The sequence below is a fragment of the Monodon monoceros genome, unplaced genomic scaffold (genome assembly GCF_005190385.1).
Source record: "Monodon monoceros isolate NGI ecotype Baffin Bay Population unplaced genomic scaffold, NGI_Narwhal_1 Super_Scaffold_5, whole genome shotgun sequence".
NCBI classification, from domain to species: Eukaryota; Metazoa; Chordata; class Mammalia; order Artiodactyla; family Monodontidae; genus Monodon; species Monodon monoceros.
This window is the reverse complement of record NW_021703782.1, coordinates 43,969,615-43,992,459: the sequence shown is the minus strand read 5'-3', so window position 1 is coordinate 43,992,459 and position 22,845 is coordinate 43,969,615. Positions and strand designations below refer to the sequence as shown.

Genomic DNA, 22,845 nt, shown 5'->3' with positions numbered 1-22,845 from the left:
TTTCGTGACTGGCTTCCTTCACTTAGCATAATGTTTCCAAAGTTCATTCATGTGGAACACATATCTGCACTTCATACCTTTTTATGATTGAATAATATTCCATCGTGTAGGTGTGCCGTATTTTGTTTATATGCTCATGGACATTTGAGTCGCTTCCATTTTTGCTGTTACAACTAATGTATTCACATTCGTCTGCAAGTTTTGTGTGATCATTTGTTTTCACTTCTCTTGGTCATATACCTGGGAGTGGAATTGCTGGGCCATACAGTAACTCTGCATTTCGCTTTTTGAGAAACTGCCAAACTGTTTTCCAAAGGGGCTGCACCGTTTTACCTTCCCACGAACAGTGTGTGAGCGTTCTGATTTCTCCACATCCTCACCATCCCTACGAGTTTTCATATTAGCTTAAGTGTTTACCGCTGGCTTCCACCTCCCCGAGTCTCCTATCACTTGTGAATGTGACATGTAGCAGAGCTTCCCAGTGCTCTGATGCTCTGGTGCAGTATCTGGTGTTATTCATGTAGCCTCCAGCTGTAAGCATTGTTGTCTGTTTCCCCCCATATGCTGTTCAAATATTATTTTCAATTTGTACTATGATGTGTAAAAAGTCAGGAAGCAAGGTAAACAGACCCAGAACCAACTCCTTTTTTTGAAACTTTTTAGGCAACTAGGACTAGTTAAAATCTCTAAGATACCTCTTGATGATACCAAATGTGGCAAATTCCAAGTATATACACAGACCAGAGACACTCCGAAAACCCTGCTTGTCAGAACCAAAAGGTTTGCAAAGGTGCCAGGGTTCCTCTGGTGTGCGCTGATATCAACAAATGCAGGCATGCCCTCTGCGGAGCATGCATCATTGTTATCTCTGTAATTATGGCTGGCTCAGCCCTCTGAGAATTAGATCCTCAAGACTGAATCAGAATTAAATCTTGTCTTGGAAAGTGCTTGGTGGTCAGGTTGCTTTCACTCCTTCACTACTGAAAAGAACGCTAGTTATGATTGAAAGGCTTCATCGGAGTTGAGGTTATTATACGTGAGAAGCATTTTATCTCTGTTTGCTTTTATCCCCCTGCAAGAATCCTAACTCAGTGCAGTTCCTAAACGGAACAGTGCTTTGGGGACCTATGAAAAAGGCAGTCTGCAGGAATTGTTAATTATTTCTAAAAATAACTCTGGGAGACAGGCTAATGGTAATGACTGGGTTCTGGCACTTTACGGTTATATCAACCACATTTATATATTTTGATTTCCTCCCCTAATGCTTAATTATCTCCATGTGGGCATTATCATGGTGTGTCATTGAAAGTATTAAAAATTTAATTAATTGCTTGACAGTTATAGCTTGTGGAAACGACAATAGTGGTAATCTTTTTACGTTTTTAATTTTTTTTTTTTTTTTTTTCGGTACGCGGGCCTCTCACTGTTGTGGCCTCTCCCGTTGCGGAGCACAGGCTCCGGACGCACAGGCTCAGCGGCCATGGCTCACGGGCCCAGCCGCTCCGCGGCATGTGGGATCTTCCCGGACCGGGGCACGAACCCGTGTCCCCTGCATCGGCAGGCGGACTCTCAACCACTGCGCCACCAGGGAAGCCCTCGTTTTTAATTTTTGGTTCAAATAAACCTAACTAATCACAGAGTAACCACAAAATCTTCAAATGGCAAATTAGACACTATAAAGTATAGCTACCAACTGCAGATTTTAGTGTTTTTATATTCCATAGCAACAAACTGCTAAGTCTAAAAAAAAAAGTCAGCTACAGCATTCTGTGTCTTCCTGATCTCTACTATGTATATTCTACTAGAAGATTTTAAGCTTTGTCATAGAAGTATGGCTGAAATCACAAATTTTTAAAACATGTATTCAAACAAGGCAAATATTTAATTATAAACTACAGAAGTTCAATATATTGAATGTGTGTTTGCATTTTATTGTCAGATGGTATAAAATTTTATTAGTTTTCTATAGTAATCATTGCTTAGGCTGGTTTATGGTGATTTTCTTACTATATTACCATTAGTTCTTTACATGGATCTGGGAGTGTTTCTAATAAGATGATTAGAGTTTACCATTTAGTTAATCTGAAAATGAATAGATTTTAAAAATTAATTTTAATGGTCTTTTGGCATGGTAGAGCAATGAGTCTAACTTAATTTTTTAAAGGAAAAGATTTTACATAATATTTTAGTATCGCCTTCTCTATCATTTCAGGTAAGACCAGAAATCCAAATTCCTGATGACCTAGATGAAGACGAGGAGGGTGATGAAAAGGACGTGGATCTTTCCATTCCTGGTTCTTGCTATCTCAAACTGTTGTCACTCACTGCTCCTTCCGTTTTACCAGGTGACTCCTATTTTGTGTCAGGGAAGCTAGCATTTTTTTTAGTGATTTTAAGTGTCTGATTAATTGTGCTCTTTTGTGATGAACACATATTATAGCTTACTTTAACCTTAAATACTTATTTTCTATGTGTCTTATAGGGACTGCTTGAGGTAGTATGGTGTTCAAAAACACACTGAAAAATGTTAGACTCAAGTAAAAATAAGCTGGAGAACTAGTTTAAACAACCATTTTCACTGAAAAATTTAAATTCATCTCAAAAGTTAAATTCTACAAATTTTCAGTGAGACTTTAAGTCACTGATTCAAATGGTTCTTTAGCTTATTTATATAAGATAACTGAAAAGATCATTAGAATCTTCAGAAATTTCCTGGGTAGTTTCATCATTAGAAATATATTCTTACTAAAGAAATGGTGGTACCAGTATTTGAGAGCTATACATGAATGCTTTTAAAAAATAGATTAACTTGTATGGTCGTTCAGCAATTTTTTTTTTTCCAGCTTTGATATAAAGCCTACAGGACCTTGACATTTTAAAAAATTATTCTAATTATACCTAGTTGTTCTAATTCAATAGTAGCCAACATTTTCCCAAGCATGCATCTATTACCTTATTCTGTCCCAAATCTACCCTGAATGTTCATGGATGTAAAAATTTAATTTCTCAAAATTAAGTTCAATAAACACAAGAAATGTCATCTTTATCTTCTCAGTCATAATCTCAGTAGCCTGTAATGTTAGAAGTTTTTATCCTTGGTTTCATCCCACATGGAGATTCCTGAGGAATTCAGCCAAGTATATAGTAGTATTTCTTGCTAGACAAAGCTCCTGTCCCAAATTCCTGCCTCCTTTCATTAGAGAAAACTGAACGGTACAACTTAGACAGAGTCCACCTTTTCTTTTCTCCTGATGTCCAGAACAAGCCTTAAGGACTTCTTCCCTCTTTCTTTCTCCTGATCGTCCCCACTTCCTACCTGAAGGCTCTTCAGAGTCTAGGACCTCCCCTGTGGTTAATAGTAAGCCCAAGGAAGAAAAAAGCCATCAGTTATCCAAAGTTCCTTCTGTATCCCAGAATAACCTTAGAGTTCAAAGTCCTCTTGGGTTTTTGCATTCATGGTATTTTACTTTCATTTAAACTACTCTCAGGGCTGGAATTATTTGATAATCCTTAATTCTCTGAAGAGCTTGACAAGTAGACAAATTTTCATTCCTGGGTTAGTCTTCGTGTAGATGTGTACTTATCTCTTGACATGTATCAGCTTTTACCAGAATAGGGTGTCTTCTGAGAAAGCATGAAATTCTTGCCTCACAAATGCATGATTCTTAGGTCCATTCTGAAAAGTCTATACTCCTCCCAAGCTTGAAGCAGTCGTACATGTGCATGTACATACAGGAATTGAAATGTATGACCTGAAGTTGGATATTACTCACACTTTTCATTTAGATGATGTGTTGATCAGGGTCTTCGCAGGAAATTCAGAGAGAGTAATTGAGAGTTTAATAAAGGGACTGCTTAAAGGTGTGTTGTCAAGGTTAAAGGAAATTCACAAGCAATGGTGAATCATCTAAGAATGGTTAATGTCCCTCAGCCTGAAGAGGTAAGGGAAGGGAGCAGTTAGGAGAATAAGAGAGAGCTTCTGGGTCATAAGAAGCTCCTAAGGGGAGCAAGGCCCTTCAAAAGAGGGATGCAGACCACCTGGGGCAGTCCTGCAGGAGGGTGTCCGGGGATTACATGCTCTCACCTCTGTTTGCACCCCATGATCGCCTGCCAGTGTCTCCCATTGGATGAAGCCAACTAAAAGCCAGAGGACAAGGGAGTCTGATGATGCAGTTGTGAAAGGTTATTCTTCCGGGGCACAGAGTAGGGTTGAGAGTGTGGATCTGGAGGGGTGAATAGAAAACATACTACACAGGTGTTCTCTGGGCTTTGAATGGAGAAGCTTTGTTGCACCTAGGAAAGTTCTATATAGGAATGACAGAACTGGGTACATAATACATGTTCCAGTGAGTACTTCTGTCTTTAATTTAATCGTGGTCATTTAAAGGAGACTTTTAGACCTATTCAGAATGAAATTCTAGTTTAGGTAGACAGACTCTTGCTTTTTGTTCCTATAATAAGAGGCACCTGTGGTGGTTTCCTTTTTTGTTTTCCATATGATTTGTTTAGCTTTAATTTTTGTTGTTTTTGTTTCTGCATTGGGCAACCTCTAGTGGTCCTTAGGAAAATAACACTTGAATATAAACCTATAGTGCTAATCAGGTATTTTGTTTGGATACCCTATTGTCTTCTGATCCCACATTACTGCATTACCTTATAATAAGTGAAGATGTCAAGCAATAAAGAGCTTGGGCTTAATTAGAAGGAACACAAACAAAGAAATAATGAATTAATTTTTTAAAATAAGTGTACTGATATTACTGCAGAATGGTGGATAGTCATAAAGGGCCTCTCTGAAAATATCTAAATGACAGGAAGGCGCCAGTCACGTGGACATTGGGGATTAGTGTGTTCCAGGTGAAAGAATGGCAAGTGCAGTGGCCTTGACTTAGATATGAATTTTGTGTTATTGAGGAATGGAATAAAAGGGCTTGTGGAAGTGTGTCTTTAACACAGCTAGGAAGGAAGGTGGGTGGTAGAGATGAGGTCACAGGGAGAGTCAGGGGCTAGGTCATAGAAGGCCTTGATCATTGTCAGACGTCTTGACGTTATTCTATGTACAGTGAAAAAGCATTGAAAGATGTTAGGGAAGGAAATGACATAAAACTCTAGCTTCTTTCTGGGTAGAGGATGGTTTAGAGGAGTGGTCATGAGGAGAAGAAACCAAGAACTAGTTTTTAAATTGATCCAGATGAGGAAGAGAGAAGATAATGACTGCGCAAGTAGCAGTGAAAATGGAGAGAAACTGATGGATTTGAGATATATTTTTAAAGGTAGATCTAAAACTCCTTGCTACATATAAGGAGTGTGAGAAAGAGAGGAATTAAGAATGACTAAGTTTTTAAGCTTGAGTTACTGGGTGCCATATTCTGGTTTGGGGAAGACTACAAAAGGGCTGGGAATCAAGAATTGTTTTTTTACTTTGTGAAATTTGACATGAAATATAGCTAAGTTGTTGTTGTTGGTGTGCGTGTGTATGAGTTAAGAATGAATGTTTCTCTTCTAGCATACTATATTCACTCTACTTTTGGTCTCCTTTTATTTCTTTCAGCTTTGGAGGAATTTTTTACATCACTTGTGAAGCAAGAAATGGTGAATATGCCCCGTGGGGTGTATCACTCTGCATTAAAAGGAGGTGCCCGCTTAGATCAAGGAAAGACTGTAGCAGGAATCCCCAATTTTATGTTGAAAATGTATGAAACAAACAAGCAACCGGGTTTGAAACCTGGCCTTGCGGGTAAGCACAATACATACTATCACGGTACAGGATTTTAATGTGATGATTTAAGTTTCTCTTCCAAGTAGGGTGTAATAGGGCATGGAAAGGCATTGCTGCTGCTGCTAACGTCTAGACACAGCTGGATAAATTACAAAAATGAATCACATTTTAAAGCCATCAGAGAACTGTAGAAACAAAGACATAGATAAAACAAAGAATAGACTGAAGTTATGGAATGGAGAGAACATTTTAGATTGTTCCCTATGGACCTGTCCCACGCCCCAGCCCCTACCCCATGGGAGATATTCACTGATTCTGGTTGTGGGCTGGGATTGGGTATTGGCCCAGGAAGAGGCCTGTTGGAGGATAGAGAAACCAGTAAAGCTTTTAGTGGTTTTATGGGACTAGGCTGATGTGATGATTAATTTTATGTGTCATCTTCATTGGGCTAAGTGATGCTCAGATAACTGGTAAGTATTATTTCTGAGTGTGTTTCCAGAAGAGGTTAGCGTTTGGATCAGTAGACTGAGTAAAGATCACCCTGAGCAGTGTGGGTGGGCAACATCCAATCCATTGAAGACCTGAATAGAACAAAAAGGTAGAAGAAGGGTGAATTTGCTCTCTTTGCTTGAGCTGGGAGATCCATCTTCTCCTGCCTTTGGACATTGGTGCTCCTGGTTCTTGGGCTTTCTGACTCAGACTGAATTGCACCACAGGCTTTCCTGGTTCTCTAGTTTGCAGACAGCAGATCATGGGACTTCTCAGCCTCAAAAATCTTGGGAGTCAATTCCCATAATAAATCTCCTCTTGCTTATCTACATATCTGTACCTATATATATCCTGTTGGTTTTGTTTCTCTGAAGATTCTAATACAGGTGACAAACTGGAGATTTTCCTCATAAGCAATTTGGTGACTTTTGAGTTTGCACTGAAAGTTAAAGAACTAGGCTGATGCTTCTGAGAGGCAGTGAAATCTCCAGTCTTGTGTTGCTTAGGAAACAAAGACTGGCTAGGAGAATGGGCCTGAAAACAAAGCACACAAGTAGTGAATTGATACTGAGATCTACAGCTCTTTTCACCTGGATGCACTTACTAATGCTGGCCTCAGATAGAGGCTGAAATTCAGGCTTGACCTTAACAAGAGGCTGGTGCAGGAGGCAGAGAAGCCAACAGAGATCATGACATTTACGTGGTAACCTGAGTGACAAGACTGGGGACTTGAGACCCTTCAAACACACAGCCTGTTTCTCCCTTAAGATATTTGTCAAATTTTGCAGCTTTGTGGGAAGTTAAAAGCTAAGCTGAAAACTTCTGAGGACAGATACAAATCTCTGAATCTCCCATAATCTTTCTGTATTGAAGAGTCAAAGACCGATTAGACTGTCAGTTGAAAATCTTGAGGAGGCATGCCTTAGGAACAGGGTTGAAACAGAGGTAGACTGAGATTTACCAAAGCTATAGTCAAGCCTAACTCAGTTAAATCCCTCATTCACCTGAGATGATCTGTTCTTCACTCTGTCTGCCTAACAGAGGAGAAAATCCTCTGATTAAAAAAGTAATAATATCATTTAGACTTTCTGTGGTTCTTTCATATACTGTCCAGTGAAAAAGTGCTAGACATATGAAAAAGGAAGAAGCTAGAAACGAAGGGAATATTTCATGGAGATAAAGAAGTCAGTCCATTAGAAAAGTATCACAATTCTAATCAATGTGCCAAAATAACAGAGTTTCAAACTATATGACAAAAATTAGCAGAACTGGGCTTCCCTGGTGGCGCAGTGGTTGAGAGTCCGCCTGCTGATGCAGGGGACACGGGTTCGTGCCCCGGTCCGGGAAGATCCCACTGAGCCTGCGCGTCCAGAGCCTGTGCTCCACAATGGGAGAGGCCACAACAGTGAGAGGCCCGCAAACTGCCCCCCCCAAAAATTGGCAGAACTAACTAAGTAGACAAATCCACAATAATAGCGGAAAACTCTTAAACAGCTTTTTCAATGGTATGATGAACAAGCAGACAAAAAAATCAGGTTCACAAAATATATGAATAATACTATGAACAAACTTAAGTGACATATGGAACATTGTATCTTATAGTGATAGAATTTGTATGCTCTTTAACTGTACATTGGAAACTTATCAAAATGGTCATATAGCAGACCATACATTTCAACAAATTTCAAAATATTGAAGTCATTGAGTCTGTCCTCTGATAACAATGGGATTAAGCTAAACTAAATAACAAAAAGATAACTAGAATTTATCCACTCGCCTGGAAATTGAACAGTACACTTATAAATCTTCCATGGATCAAAGAAAAAAATCAAAATGGAAATCAGAAAATATTTTGAACTGAATGATAATGAAAATATGCCAAATTACAACTTGTGGGATGCAGCTAAAATAGTGTTAATAGGTGATAAAAACTCTTCAGAAAGTGGGCATAGAGGGAACCTACCTGAACATAATAAAGGACATATACAGCAAACCCACAGCAAACATCATTCTCAATGGTGAAAAACTGAAAACATTTCCTCTAAGATTAGGAACACAACAAGGATGTCCACTCTTGTCACTATTGTTCAACATAGTTTTGGAAGTCTTAGCCACGGCAATCAGAGAAGAAAAAGAAATAACAGGAATACAAATTGGAAAAGAAGTAGTAAAACTGTTACTGTTTGCAGATGACATGTACTGTACACAGATAATCCTAAGGATGCCACCAGAAAACTACTAGAACTAATCAATGAATTCAGTAAAGTTGGAGGATACAAAATTAATGAACAGAAATCTCTAGCATTCCTACACACTAACAACGAAAGATTAGAAAGAGAAATTAAGGAAACAATCCCATTCACCATTACAACAAAAAGAATAAAATATGTAGGAATAAACCTACTGAAGGAGGTAAAAAACCTGTACTCAGAAAACTATAAGACACTGATGAAAGAAATCAAAGATGACACAAACAAATGGAGAAATATACCATGTTCTTGGATTGGAAGAATCAATATTGTGAAAATGACTATACTACCCAAAGCAATCTACAGATTCAATGCAATCCCTATCAAATTACTAATGGCATTTTTTACAGAACTAGAACAAAAAATCTTAAAATTTGTATGGAGACACAAAAGACCCCGAAAAGCCAAAGCAATCTTGAGGGAAAAAAATGGAACTGGAGGGGGCTTCCCTGGTGGTGCAGTGGTTGAGAGTCTGCCTGCTGATACAGGGGACGCAGGTTCGTGCCCCGGTCCGGGAAGATCCCACATGCTGCGGAGCAGCTAGGCCCGTGAGCCATGGCCGCTGATCCTGCGCGTCCAGAGCCTGTGCTCCGCAATGGGAGAGGCCACAACAGTGAGAGGCCCGCATACCGCAAAAATAAATAAATAAAAAAACCTTAAAAATAGAATTACCGTATGACCCAGCAATCCCACTACTGGGCATACACCCAGAGAAAACCATAATTCAAAAAGATACATACACCCCAATGTTCATTGCAGCACTGTTTACAATAGCCAGGTCATGGAAGCAACCTAAATGTCCATCGACAGACGAATGGATAAAGAAGATGTGGTACGTATATACAATGGAATATTACTCAGCCATAAAAAGGAACGAAATTGGGTCATTTGTATAGACATGGATGGACCTAGAGACTGTCATACAGAGTGAAGTAAGAAAGAGAAAAACAAATATCATATATTAACGCATATATGTGGAATCTAGAAAAATGGCACAGATGAACCAGTTTGCAGGGCAGAAATAGAGACAGAAGTAGAGAACAAACATATGGACACCAAGGAGAGAAAGCGAGGGTCGGGGGTGGTGGTGGTGGGAAAAAAAAAATATTTTGAAGTCTTATAATTTCCATTTCATTAAAAATTATCTGCTTTACCTGTAAAAAAACAACAACAACAACAGTGTTAGTAGGAAATTTGTACCCTTAATGCATATACTGAAAAAAGAAGAAAGGAAAACAATTATAGTTTAAGCTTCTATTTCAAGAAACTTGGAGAAGAACAGCAAATTAAACTTAAAGAAATGATGAAGGAATAATAAAGATAGGATTAAAAATCAGTGCAATAGGAAACACAGGAAATAAAGAAAATAAGCAAAGCCAAAGGTGATTCTTTGAAAAGTTTAATGAGGACTTCCCTGGTGGTGAAGTGGTTAAGAATCTGCCTGTCAGTGCAGGGGAGACAGGTTCCATCCCTGGTCTGGGAAGACCCCACACGCCACGGAGCAACTAAGCCCGTGCACCACAACTACTGAGCCTGCGCTCTAGAGCCTGCGAGCCATGACTACTGAGCCTGTGCGCCACAAGTACTGAAGCCCACGGGCCCTAGAGCCCACGTGCCACAACTACTGAGCCCACGTGCTGCAAGTACTGAAGCCTTTGCTCCTAGAGTCCTTGCTCCACAATAAGAGAAGCCACTGAAATGAGAAGCCCGTGCACCACGACGAAGAGTAGCCCCTGCTCACCACAACTAGAGAAAGCCCACGCACAGCAACAAAGACCCAACGCAGCCAAAAATAAATAAAAATTAAAAATAAATAAAAAACGCTGCTAGTTAAAAAAAAAAAGTTTAAGAAAATTGATAAAGCTGTTGTAAGGCTGGACAAAAAAATAGAGAAATATAGATCACCTGTATCAGGAACAACAAAGGAGACATCACTTCAGGCCCTACAGCATTCAAAACATTAAAGAATGTTTTGAAGAACTTTTAGCCAATGAATTTCACAGTTTAGATGAGATGTAGAAATTCATCAAAATATAAAACTTTGCAAAACTGACAGAAGGAGAAATAGACTATATGAATAGTTTGATATGTATTAAAGAAATTGAATCTGTAGCAACCTTCCCACAAAGAAAACCTAGGTGCAGATGGCTTCCTTGGTGAAGTCCTCAAAAAACTTAAGGGAGAAATAACAGTGGTCTTTATAAACTTCAACCGAGAAAAAAAAAAAAGAAGAGAACACTCTTGATTGAGATGAGCATAATCTTGACACCAAGTAGAAGAAGAGAATAGTAAAGGCCAGTCTCTTCCATGAACATAGTTGCAAAAATTCCCCCAAAGTATGTTAGAAAAGGGAGGAAAAAAGGGAGAGTGAATGTATGTGAGTGCAGGTATGAAGGAAAACCAGTCCACTTATGGGTAGAAACTAAAGGAACCCATATTATTCAGGAGTTCACAAAGACTGACACGCACAAGCATTTCTCTTTCATTGAAATTTGTTTTTAAAGAAAAGCTTAATAGAATTTCTAGAAGTAACAGTTCACAAAATTTAAAATAAGACATGATTTGAAATTTTCTCTTTTATTTACAAATGAATAAGGCTTGTCAGTAAGTGATCGTTTCAATAGCTCTTTTTTTATTCACAGTTAAAAATCATAATTAGTTTAGCATATTCTTTTAATTTCTAAATCTCTCTAAACAGATTGATTGAATATGGATTACTGAGACCCTAATTAATGAGTTTTGCCATAAGCAATGTTTTTATTTTTTATTTTTTTTAAGGTGGTATGCTATTTTGTTATGATATTTCAATGTATCAGAGTAAAGATGGCAAACCATTGAATAGACTGATGGCCAATAGAGGGCGAAGTTTCAAGCAGACTTCACTCGCTCTAGTGCATGAGGTAGGTGCCTTCCCATGCTCTGTAACACGTTCTTCTTGCTTATATATGTTTTGGGGTTTCCCTCCTTCACTTTATGCCCATGAGATTTTGTGTGTGTTTGGGAATTATTTTTCTCTTTATCATAATTAATTTAAGTGGCTTTTAAAGACAACCAGAATAGTTGAGCCAACTGAATACTAAAATATTTTGAGGTATTTCTCAAAGAAACTGGCATGCTTCCCCACTGTTCAGCCTATTAAGGAGTAGTATCTTGGAATTTGGTTCATTTCATCAGTATTTAACTTCCATATTTCAGAATAAATACCAATTTATCATTTAAAGAAATAATTTTGCCTGTTTCTTAATTGTGATCCTTTGAAAGTATGTAGAGCACCAGTGTTTATATTTTGTGAATGTTGGGAATTAACAGTAAATAATAGAGTTTAGGGAGAAAAAAAAAACCTATAGTTTTAGTGTTTATTTAATTTTTCTTTTAGACCACCCTTTTAAAATAAAGTTACGTTATTTTTTGCTAGAAATCTGATCATTGCAGATGGTAGCAATACGAGAGGGAAGAGGGAAGTTGTAAAGCACTTGGGAAATTTGTTTTTTTGTTGTTATTTAAAATTTTATGACAGTTACTCATTCAGTTATATATAAATTAAAATGTATGAATGAATAACAAAACAAAATATCACAGCAAAGAGGTTTATTTTACATAATTTAAACATAAGTTATATACAAATTATAAATTGTAAAAATTTTAAAGGATATGAGGTAAAAATAGTGCTTCTACAGTATGTTTGTATTAAATCTTATTTTGAGATATAATTTATAAATCTTGGCATCACTAATTTGATTTGATCATATTCTGTGTCATACCAATTGCCACCAATTAGCATAGCCAGGTTTTTTGTTTATTTGTTTTTTGGCCGTGCACATGCATGGCACGAGGGATCTTCGTTCCCTGACCAGGGATTGAACCTGTGCCCTCTACAGTGGAAGTGCAGAGTCTTAACCACTGGACTGCCAGGGAAGTCCCAGCATAGCCAGATTTTTTAGACCCACCTCTATCCTAGCCACCCATATTAGTTTTATATATTTAGTTAGAATTGAAATTATGTAAATATTTGGTTCAGAACCTTTTTTGTCTAATAACAGTGTCTTTATTTAACTAAGGAGGGAAGAAAGATCTAGGGAGAGCAGTGTTTCTCTGGGAAGAAGAGAGGTTTAATTTCATAAAAGAGGAAAAAGCATAGGTAATTTCTAGATTTGTTCTCCCTAGCATATTATTTGTTGGTATGGAGAAGAGAGAGATTTGGTACCTTTTTGGGTTTTAAAGCTGTGGACTTAACGTGGATAACCAAATTGTTAAGTATTAATGGAAGCCTAATTTTAAAAGTACCATCAGAAAAGAAACAAAAAAAGTGTTAATGTGGAGGTAGCAGAAGACACCTAATAAATTCAGAAAATGGAATCAGAACTTATGAGGTGTACCTTAGATGTGAACAGAGAAAATATTTGGGTTATGATACTTGTTGCGTGTATTTTAGAATGCTTAGAAAATTTCAAGAGATGAGAAGAGATCATAATTTTAGGAGTCAATTGGAAGACACATTAGACAGAATTCTGCCAAATCTATGGTAGGATTTTGTTTGGATTCATTTTCTGCTTACTATAATCCATTTTTTAAAAAAAGAGATAGAAAATGAGCCATGCAGTTTCTCAGACTGTCTGACAACAAATAATAAGAATTTTAAGAGCTAGTTAATAAGTATAACAATTGCAATAATAATAGCTAATAACCAGCTCAGATGCTTCAAAATTTGCCATGCATATATTAATTCATTTAATCTCTATATTCACACTATGAGGTTGGTACTGTTAATGTGCATGACACAGGTAAGTAGAGGAGCCTGGAAATTGATCCCAGGAAGTATGATTACCCAGTTCTTGAACTACCTTGTACCATCCCAGGGCAATCAGAGAACAATTTTAAAATACCTTTGGTTTTTTCCAGGATGACTCTAGTATTTCCTAACTCTCCTCCTTTCTTCTAGTGTTTCTTTTGTTGCAGTCCCTTTGGTATTTTTCCAGCTGAAGTTTCTTCAGACTTTGCTTTGGTTCCCATCACTGCTCTGTTCTGAGTCTTTTTGTTTTTAAAAAGGCTGTCGTCATTATTTCAATCTGTGTATTAATTTACCCATTGATGGACCTTTGGGTTGTTTCTACTTTTCCCAGATTACGACTAAAGCGGCTATAAACATTATCATACAGGTGTATGTGTGGACATCTGTTTTCATTTCTTTTGAGTAAATAACTACCTAAGAATGGGATTGCTAGGTGTTTTGGTGAGTGAATATAAGAAACTACCCGACTGTTTTTCTAGTGACTGTCCCATTCTGAGTGCCCACCGGCAATGTAAGGGAGTTCTGGTTGCTCTGCCTTCCTTGCCAGTGCTCAATATGGTCAGCTTTTTAAATTTAGCAGTTCTCATAGTGGTTAGTGGTTTCCCTTTTGTGGTTTTTAATTCGTGTTTTTTTTTAATGACTGCTGATGTTGAACATCTTTTCATATATTTATTCACCATTCATAGTTTTTCTTCCATAGAGTGTTCTGTTCTTTTGCCCATTTTTAATGCAGGTTTTTTGTTTTCAAATGAGAGTTCTTTATATATTCTGGATATAAGTTTTTTAAATTAGGAATGTGTTTTGCACATGTGTTTACCTACTCTGTAACTTGTCTTTTCATTTGTCTTTTGAAGAGAAGATCTTTAGTTTTGAAGAATTTCTCAAGTTTTTTTATGGTTCTTGCTTTTTGTCCTACCCCAAGTCTCAAAGTTTTTCTGCTTTTTTTTCCCCCGTGTTCTCTTTTTTTTTAATTAAAAAAAATGAGGTATAATTTATGTACCGTAAAATTCACTCATTTAATGTGTGCAAGTCAGTGGTTTTAGTATATGCACAGAGCTGCCATCACCACAATCAATTTTAGAATATTTTCATCATAATGAAAAGAAACTCTGTACCCATTAGCAGTCACTCTCCATTTTCCTCACATCCCAGCCTTCAGCAACCACGAATCCACTTTCTTTCTGTGTAGTTTTGCCAGTTTTAGACATTTTATATAAATGGGATCATGCAATATGTGGGTTTTTTGGTATGGGTTTTTTTACTTAGTATGATGTTTTCAAGATTTATATGTACTATAGTATGTATCAGTAGTCCATTCCTTTTTACAACTGAATAATATTCCATTGTATGAATATATCATATATAGTTTATCCATTAATCACTTAATGGATCGCCTGAGTTTTCTTGTAGAAGAAGCTTTATGGTTTAAGATTTACATTTTAGCCTATGATTATTTGAGTTAATTTTTCATAAGGTATGAGTTATACTTGTTGAGTATACCATCCTTTCTTCACCTAGGCACCTTTGTCAAAAAATCATTTGTCGGGCTTCCCTGGTGGCGCAGTGGTTGAGAGCCCACCTGCCGATGCAGGGGACACGGGTTCGTGCCCAGGTCCAGGAAGATCCTACATGCCGCGGAGCGGCTAGGCCTGTGAGCCATGGCCGCTGAGCCTGCGCGTCCGGAGCCTGTGCTCCGCAATGGGAGAGGCCACAATAGTGAGAGGCCTGCGTACCACAAAAAAAAAAAAAAAAAAAAATCATTTGTCCATATATGTATGGGTCTATTTCTGTACTTAATTTTGTTTCATTGTTCTAAGTGTGTAGACTTTCATCAAAACCACACAGTTTCACTACTGTTGCTTTATAATAAGTCTTGAAATCAAGTAATATGAATCTTCCAATTTTGGTTTAAATTTGGCTGTCTTAAGCCCTTTGCTTTTCCACATAAATTTTATTTATTTATTTATTTATTTATTTATGGCTGTGTTGGGTCTTCATTGCTGCGCATGGGCTTTCCTTAGTTGCGGCGATCGGGGGCTACTCTTCGTTGCGGTGTGTGGGCTTCTCATTGCAGTGGCTTCTCTTGTTGCAGAGCATGGGCTCTAGGCACATGGGCTTCAGTGGTTGTGGCACACAGGCTCAGTAGTTGTGGCACACGGCTTCAGTAGTTGTGGTGTGCGGGCTCTAGAGCTCAGGCTCAGTAGTTGTGGTGCATGGGCTTAGTTGTTCCACGGCATGTGGGATCTTCCTGGACCAGGGCTCGAACACGTGCCCCCTGCATTGGCAGGTGGATTCTTAACCACTGTGCCACCAGGGAAGCCCTCCACATAAATTTCAAATCAGCTTTGAGAAGCTGCAAAAAAAGCCTGCTGTAATTTTGGTAGAAATGCAAATTGAATTTGTAGATCAATTTGGGAGAGAATTGACATCTTAATAATATTAAGTTTTCAACCCAGGCACAAGGTATATTTCTCTATTATCTTAGATCATGTTTTATTGTTTTCTTACTACAAATCTTGCACATATTTTGTTAAATTTAATAAGTATTGCATATCCCTAAGTATTTTTATGCTAGTGTGATTAGACTGTTTTTTGGTTTGTCTTAATTTCCAACTGCTCATTGCTAGAATATAAACATGTTATTGATACTTTTTTATGGCCTTACTAAACCCACTTATATTTTCTTGTAGCTTTTTTGTAGATTCTTTTTGTTTTTTATTGTAATGTTGCCTATGAATATAGATTGTCATACTGTTTTTCTCTTGGATCTGTATGCCTTTGATTTCTTTTTCTTGCCTGATTGCACTGTGTAGGACCCTTTGGTGTGGTTGAATAGCAGTGGTGAGAGAAGAAATTTTTATCTTGTTAACAGTCTTGGGGGAAAACATTCAGTGTCTTAATATTAAATATGATGTTATATTTAGTTTATTTTAGTGTAGAGATTTTGTAGATATCCTGTATTAGGTTGATGAAGTTTCCTTTTATTCCTAAATTGCTAAGGGTGTTTATTACAAATAGATGTTTAATTTTGTCAAATATTTTTTCCCTACATTTATTGAAATGATTGTATACTTTTTTGGCTTGTTGATATGATGAATTATTTTATTATTATTATTATTTTTTTTTTTTTTGCGGTATGCGGGCCTCTCACTGTTGTGGCCCCTCCCGTTGCGGAGCACAGGCTCCAGACGCGCAGGTTCAGTGGCCATGGCTCATGGGCCCAGCCGCTCCACGGCATGTGGGATCTTCCCGGACCAGGGCACGAACCCGTGTCCCCTGCATCGGCAGGCGGACTCTCAACCACTGCACCACCAGGGAAGCCCCATATGATGAATTATTTTGATTGATTTTCTAATGTGAACCAAATCTGCATTCCTAGGATAAACTCCACTTGATTATAATGAAGTATTCTATTTATTTACTGCTGAATTTGATTTGCTAATAATATTTTGTTAAGGATTTTTGCATCTTTGCACCGATGAAGGGTATGGTTCTGTAGTTTCCTTGTAATACCTTTGCTTGATGTGTTATCAGGATAATGCTATCCTAATAAATAATTTTTCCTAAAATGGACAGTAGAATTTTCTAGTGAAAATTCTGGGCTTGGAGTTTTCTTTAGGAATGTTTATAACTATGAATTCAATTTATTTAATACATGAAGCTATTTATCTATCCATCTATCCCTACTAATCCTGAAGTGGGGATTTGGGTGGCACAGCATACATGACAATTAACGTGTCTCTCTCCTTTTTTAAAGTGTAAATTTTATAAAATCAGGGAGTTTGTTTTGGTCATGTGTTGTTCCAGTGCTTAGTATTCCTGGCTCATAGTAGACACTTTGTAAATGATTTTAATCCTTTCGAAACTTGGATGTGTCCTATACTTTATATGTGCATTTAGTGGGATCATTTCCTTTTTCCAGAAATGTTGCTATTAAATTGATGGTAAATCTAATAATTGTTGAGGTCTTACTAAGAAGTGATGTTATTGTCATTTGAACAAGCTATTATATACTGTTGGTGTTGTTATTCATTTATATGGTTTAGCCTCCCCTCTCTGCCAAAGGTTACATATACCTATAGGATATTCTATGGCCCTAATGCATACAACTATAGATGGGTGAGTGAGTGAATGGATGGATAAAAGAACTTGGTTTTGAATGTCCCAGTGCTCTGATCTTCATATTTTGAAGTGTATTTTGCTTTATGTAATTGTCAATATTTCTCAATAACTGTGTTACTTAAATCAAGTATTTTCAGTGTCATGGAGAACTAGCTATTTAATCTGTGATGAATTCTTTTGGAAAGCATTATATCCCCTTCTTCATAAAAACTGTTTTTGTTTTTCATTGACTTTTCTTAAAGTGAAAGTCTCCCACATTATACTTTCAGAAGGTTCACAGATCTAAGTCTGATTTGGGTTTGACCTGACCTACCAGGAGCAGTTCTGTATAATCACTGTCCTGTTTAGATTTCTCTAAAACTGAAGTGCCCTCTCTCTCTTTGCTCCTTTGAACAGGGGACAACCAGGGGTCATTTCAGATCTACTAGGGCTTCTCCAAGCTCAAGTGACTGTCCTCTTCTGTCCTGATTTTTTTTTTTTTTTGCGGTACGCGGGCCTCTCACTGTTGTGGCTTCTCCCGTTGCGGAGCACAGGCTCCGGACGCACAGGCTCAGCGGCCATGGCTCACGGGGCCAGCCACTCCGCGGCATGTGGGATCTTCCCGGACCGGGGCACGAACCCGTGTCCCCTGCATCGGCAGGCGGACTCTCAACCACTGCGCCACCAGGGAAGCCGTTCTGCCCTGATTTATAACTACTTCTCATCCTGAGACTAACTTGGCTCCTGTTGATGAGGAAGCTGAAGGTGAATGACAGTTTCTTTCCCTGAAAGTTGCTGACTGTCTTGTCATCCTTTGGCATTTCTAACTCTGACGTGATACTCTCACCTAAATTGGATGATACTGATTTGTCCCTGGATGAGAATGGCAGCCTTGCTTCATTATTTCCTCCATCTTTGGACACATGCAAATTTTCCTGATCCTGCTGCTACCCAACCATATTTATGCCTCAGCATTAGGTAATGAGCTCTTTTTCATTTTTGTGTCAGAGAAGCCTTTATCAGGCTTATTGGCAGCACTACTCTGAATGAAATCTTTTTTCTTCTTTCTTTCTTTTGAAATTGATCACCATTTGATTTGTTTTGCCTTATAAATTAATTTTTTTCTTCTGCCTTCTTTACATTTTTTCCCTAGATACCCAAAAGTACATGTGATATAACCCATCATTTGCCCTTTTCGTTCAGTTCCTTCTTTATTTAAAAACATATTTCTTATGAAAAACATGGAGTATGTTAGCATTCATGCAATATGAAACAATTAGATGAAAATTTTGAATAATAATTGTGAGAAGTGGTATCTGTGCTTATTACACATTCCCCTTAGAAAACACTGTGAAAAGTATTGTTTGCTGTATTTTAGAAACTCCATAATTACCATGTGATGTGAGTTGTTATGGTAACAGGGTTTTCCCCCTTCCTATTAAATAACAGAGTAAATGGTTGCTTGAGATGTGATTGAATTGTCAGCTTTCAAGCTAATGTTATCCTCATGGGAAGGGGGAGTGGGGGGAGAGGGGAAGAGAGAGATAGACTAAGCTGGAGAGAGAATGAGGGGGGGACGGAGGGAGGGTGGAAGGAGAAAGAGGGTTTTAAATGTCCAGAAAGCAGCTACAAAGTGATGAGTGTCATTTTACTTTAAAAATGTGTCCTCTATAAGCCCTCCCTTCTTGTCTTCCAGTCACTATTTGTCAGGGGACAGGAATAGTAGAAAATTTATACTGTGCAAACAAGATTACTATTGACAGACAACTGAAGCCTATGATTTCTTATTTATAAACAGTGGGACATTGAGTGGCTTTGGGGGTCTCTAACACTAAGTACAAATGGTTTTTCTTCTGGGAATGTGGGAGGAGTGTGTGTATGTCACAGGCCAAATGTAGTGGCTCAGTATTGGTGTGTCTGGGTAGCAACTGAAGTTAAATACTTTTATTCTTTTGATAATAATATATACATCTGGTTAACATGAATATGCCTTACTTTGTGAGATTGAGGTTTTAAAATCAATAACAAACACTTTACCTGTTGATTTTTATGTGCTGCTCTACCTTATCCCATTCTAGTTTTACAGTCAAACAGCCTCACCAAAGCTTGTCTTACTTGATTTAAATTATTTATTGAAGTGCTGTTAAAATGGGTATTTTCTTATAAATGAATAATTGTATTTGTTAAGATCACTCAAGAGGTAGAAAACATTACCAAATTTCTGGGCAATATATTCTGAACAGTAAATTATCTAATTAGGTAGCCATGTAGTTCCTTCAAGAAAAACATGCATCAGTGAGGAAACAACATCTCCTTTTTCATTCTGTCTTTTGACATTCCCGCTACATTTATGAATTGTGTTTCTAAGCAGGGTATTTCTGTTGACCGAGTATTTCACGTATATGTCATTAGAACTTGTATGATACAAATTAAAAAGTTTCGTTAGGAAATTTCAAAATACAAAGTTTATAATACCCGCTTTAAAATTTCGCCTTGTCAGTCACTGTGTTTTTAATCTGGAATGAAACATTTCCCAGCCAGAACATTTTGGATATGTTCTGTAAAATTTCAAATAACTGTATTCTCAACAACTTGTGTTTGTGTTTAGCCGTGCCTACTAAAAAAAGTTTTCTAACATTGTGTTTTTACACATCATAACTTTCTGTGATTACTTGTTTATGACAGTGTGGCTTTCACATGGCAAGATTTTGCCTTAAAGCGAACACTGTACGTTTAATTGGTTAAACTCAGCAGGTATTTAAGTGAACACTTAAGTGCGAGATACTGTTGTGGGTTTCATGGGACGGATTCCGGGATGAATAGGATATGATCTCTGCCCTTGGGATTGTATGAGATTAAGGTCCATGAACAAATAGTCTAAGATGGAATCTGTTGAGTATAACGGGAGAGGCATATAGTGTATTTCCAAGCATAGGGATGGGAGAAATTATTTCAGAAAGTAGAGGTGAGAGGAAGACTGGGCATTAAAAACAGCAGAAGCAGTCAGTGAATGCAAAGGTCTTGTAGAATATAGGACAGGCTTGGGAATTGGTTTATAACCCAAATCAACCAGAATACAGGTTAAATGAAAGAGAGGAGCAGAAAATCAAGTGGGGAAATTGGATGAGGATCTTAACCAGCAGGGCAGCAGAGTTCTCACATAACAACAAATTCTTTCTTTTTTTTTTTCTTTTTTTTGCCGCTATGAGTGGCATGTGGGATCTTAGCTCTCTGACCAGGGATCGAACCTGCCAGGGAGGTTCCTACAATAAATTATTTCTTAATTTGATTCTAAGATACTTTGGACACAGCACAGAAGAATTTGGACTTTATTCTTTAATGAACCATCAAAGGTTTTTGAAAAGAAGTTCTGAGTTAATGTAATAGTAGCAACACCATTCAGGATGTATTAGAAGGAAGAAAGATTTTAGGCTGTTAAGAGATCAGTTAGGTGGCCTCAGTAATCAAGGCAGGAATTAGGACTCACCCAGTGAGGAAGTAGGGACAAACATAGTAAACATTTTAGAGGTAGAGATGACAGTTGAGTTGGGGGCAAGGGAGAAGTCCAGGATAACTCAGAAATTTCAAACCTGGTGATTGTAATGTTGATGGGGTAATATTGATAGGAAAAGGAAAGATAAGAGAAAGAGTGGATTTTGAATGATGATGACAAAGAAGTATACAGAGGGTATTAGATGGTGGGAGGTGAATGTTTGAGAAGTGTATGTTCTAAAAGTAGCCATTTTCAAACCATGTATTTTAAATTTTATTTTATTGAGTTATATGCATACAGTAGGTTTCTCCCCTTTTAGTATATAGTTCTATGAATTTTGAGACATGAACACATTTGTCTAATCAGTACCAGAGTTCCGATGAGAACAGTTCTATCACCCGAAAATCCCCCCATGCTCCTTTGTAGTCAGCTCCTCCCCCGCTCCCCCATCTCCTGACAACCACTGATCTCTTTTATGTCCCTCTAGTTAAAACTGTGTTTTAAAAAGTACTAGGAACCACCACAAAGTAGACTCAGATGATCAAGAGGGCTGAACGCCAAGCCCTCAGCCTTCACCCTTACTTCATTTACACAAATTTTGCTTCTCTGTTTTATATATTGGCGTTTTACTTAATATTTGGGGTGGGCTGGAAAAATTACACAGCTAAATACTCGAAAACATTTATTCTACAGTGTTATTGCTACCACTCGAGCCACCATTGTCTCTTACCTGGATTTTTGCTGGAGCCTCTGAGTAGATTTCTCTGCTTTGACCTTTGCCCGCTACAGTCTGTTCTCAACAGAGCAGTCAGCATGATCCTTTTACGATGTAGATTAGATTGTGTCATTTTTCTCAAAACATTATAATGGCTCCCCCTTTAGTAAGAGTAAAGGCAAGTCCTGAGAAGTGACCTAGGAGGCCCTGCTTTCTCCTGTTAATTCTCCAGCCTTCTCTTTTTACACTCTCCTCTTTGCTTACTCTATCTGTGCTAGTTACCCTGGCCTCCCTTCTGTTCCTAAAACAGGTCAGCCATGTGCTCACGTTAGGGATCTTTGCCTTACCTTGTGGGTTTTTTTTTTAATTGAGGTAAAATTCACATAACATCAAACTAACCATTTTAAAGCTTAAAGTGTACAATCTACAATCCAGTGGTATTTAGTACATTCACAGTGTGCAACCTTCACCTCTGTCTAGTTCTGAAACATTTTCATCACCCTTAGATGAGACCATGTATGCATTAAACATTCCCTCCCACTTCTTCCTCTCCCTACCTTCTCCCCACCCCTGGAAACCACTAATTTGCTTTCTCTCTCTATGGATTTACCTATTCTGGACATTTAATATAAATGGAATCATATAACATGTGACCTTTAGTGTCTGGCTTCTTTGACTTTCACATAGTGTTTTCAAGGTGCACCCACACTGTAGCATGCATTAGTACTTCATTCCTTTTTATGGGCAAATAATATTCCATTGTGGATTTATCATATTTTGTTTATCCATTTATTCATTCATGAACATTTGGGTTATTTCTGCCTGGCGACTACTGTGAAAGTGCTGCTTGAGCATTCACGTACAGTATTTGTTTAAATATGTCATTTCAGTTCTGTTTGGTATATACCTAGGAGTGGAATTGCTAGGTCATTTGGTAATTCTATGTTTAACTTTTTGAGGAACCACCAAACTGTTTTCCACAGCAGCTGAACCATTTTACGTTCCCACCAGTTCTTCATCTCCTTCAAGTTTTCACTCAGGCTTCATCTTCTCAATGAGATACCCTGACCACCCTATTTTGTCCTGTGACCTGCTCCTGTCCCCACTCTTGTCTTATTATCCTTCTTTTCCCCCTTTACCCTACTTGCGTATTTCCCTAACATAGTCTCTTTTTTAGGCACGTGCAGTAATGTTTCGTTATACTTAGTACTACCTCTTAGACATAGAAACTCTTACTCTTTCCTAAGTCATAGAAGCTGCTCACCTTAGCAGTCCATTAGACACCTGTTA

The 22,845-nt window shown here is 37.8% G+C and overlaps 1 protein-coding gene across 3 annotated transcripts in view; it reads left to right on the top strand.

The window, feature by feature from the left end:
• The window catches only part of FOCAD (focadhesin), a 311,528-nt gene that overhangs the window by 202,118 nt on the left and 86,565 nt on the right, over positions 1-22,845 (top strand). For all 3 annotated transcript variants that reach the window (XM_029202338.1, XM_029202336.1, XM_029202339.1), the window contains exons 19-21: positions 2,213-2,345; positions 5,552-5,737; positions 11,236-11,357. In XM_029202338.1, coding sequence (XP_029058171.1) covers positions 2,213-2,345; positions 5,552-5,737; positions 11,236-11,357 — 441 coding nt within the window. The remainder of the gene's footprint in view (positions 1-2,212; positions 2,346-5,551; positions 5,738-11,235; positions 11,358-22,845) is intronic.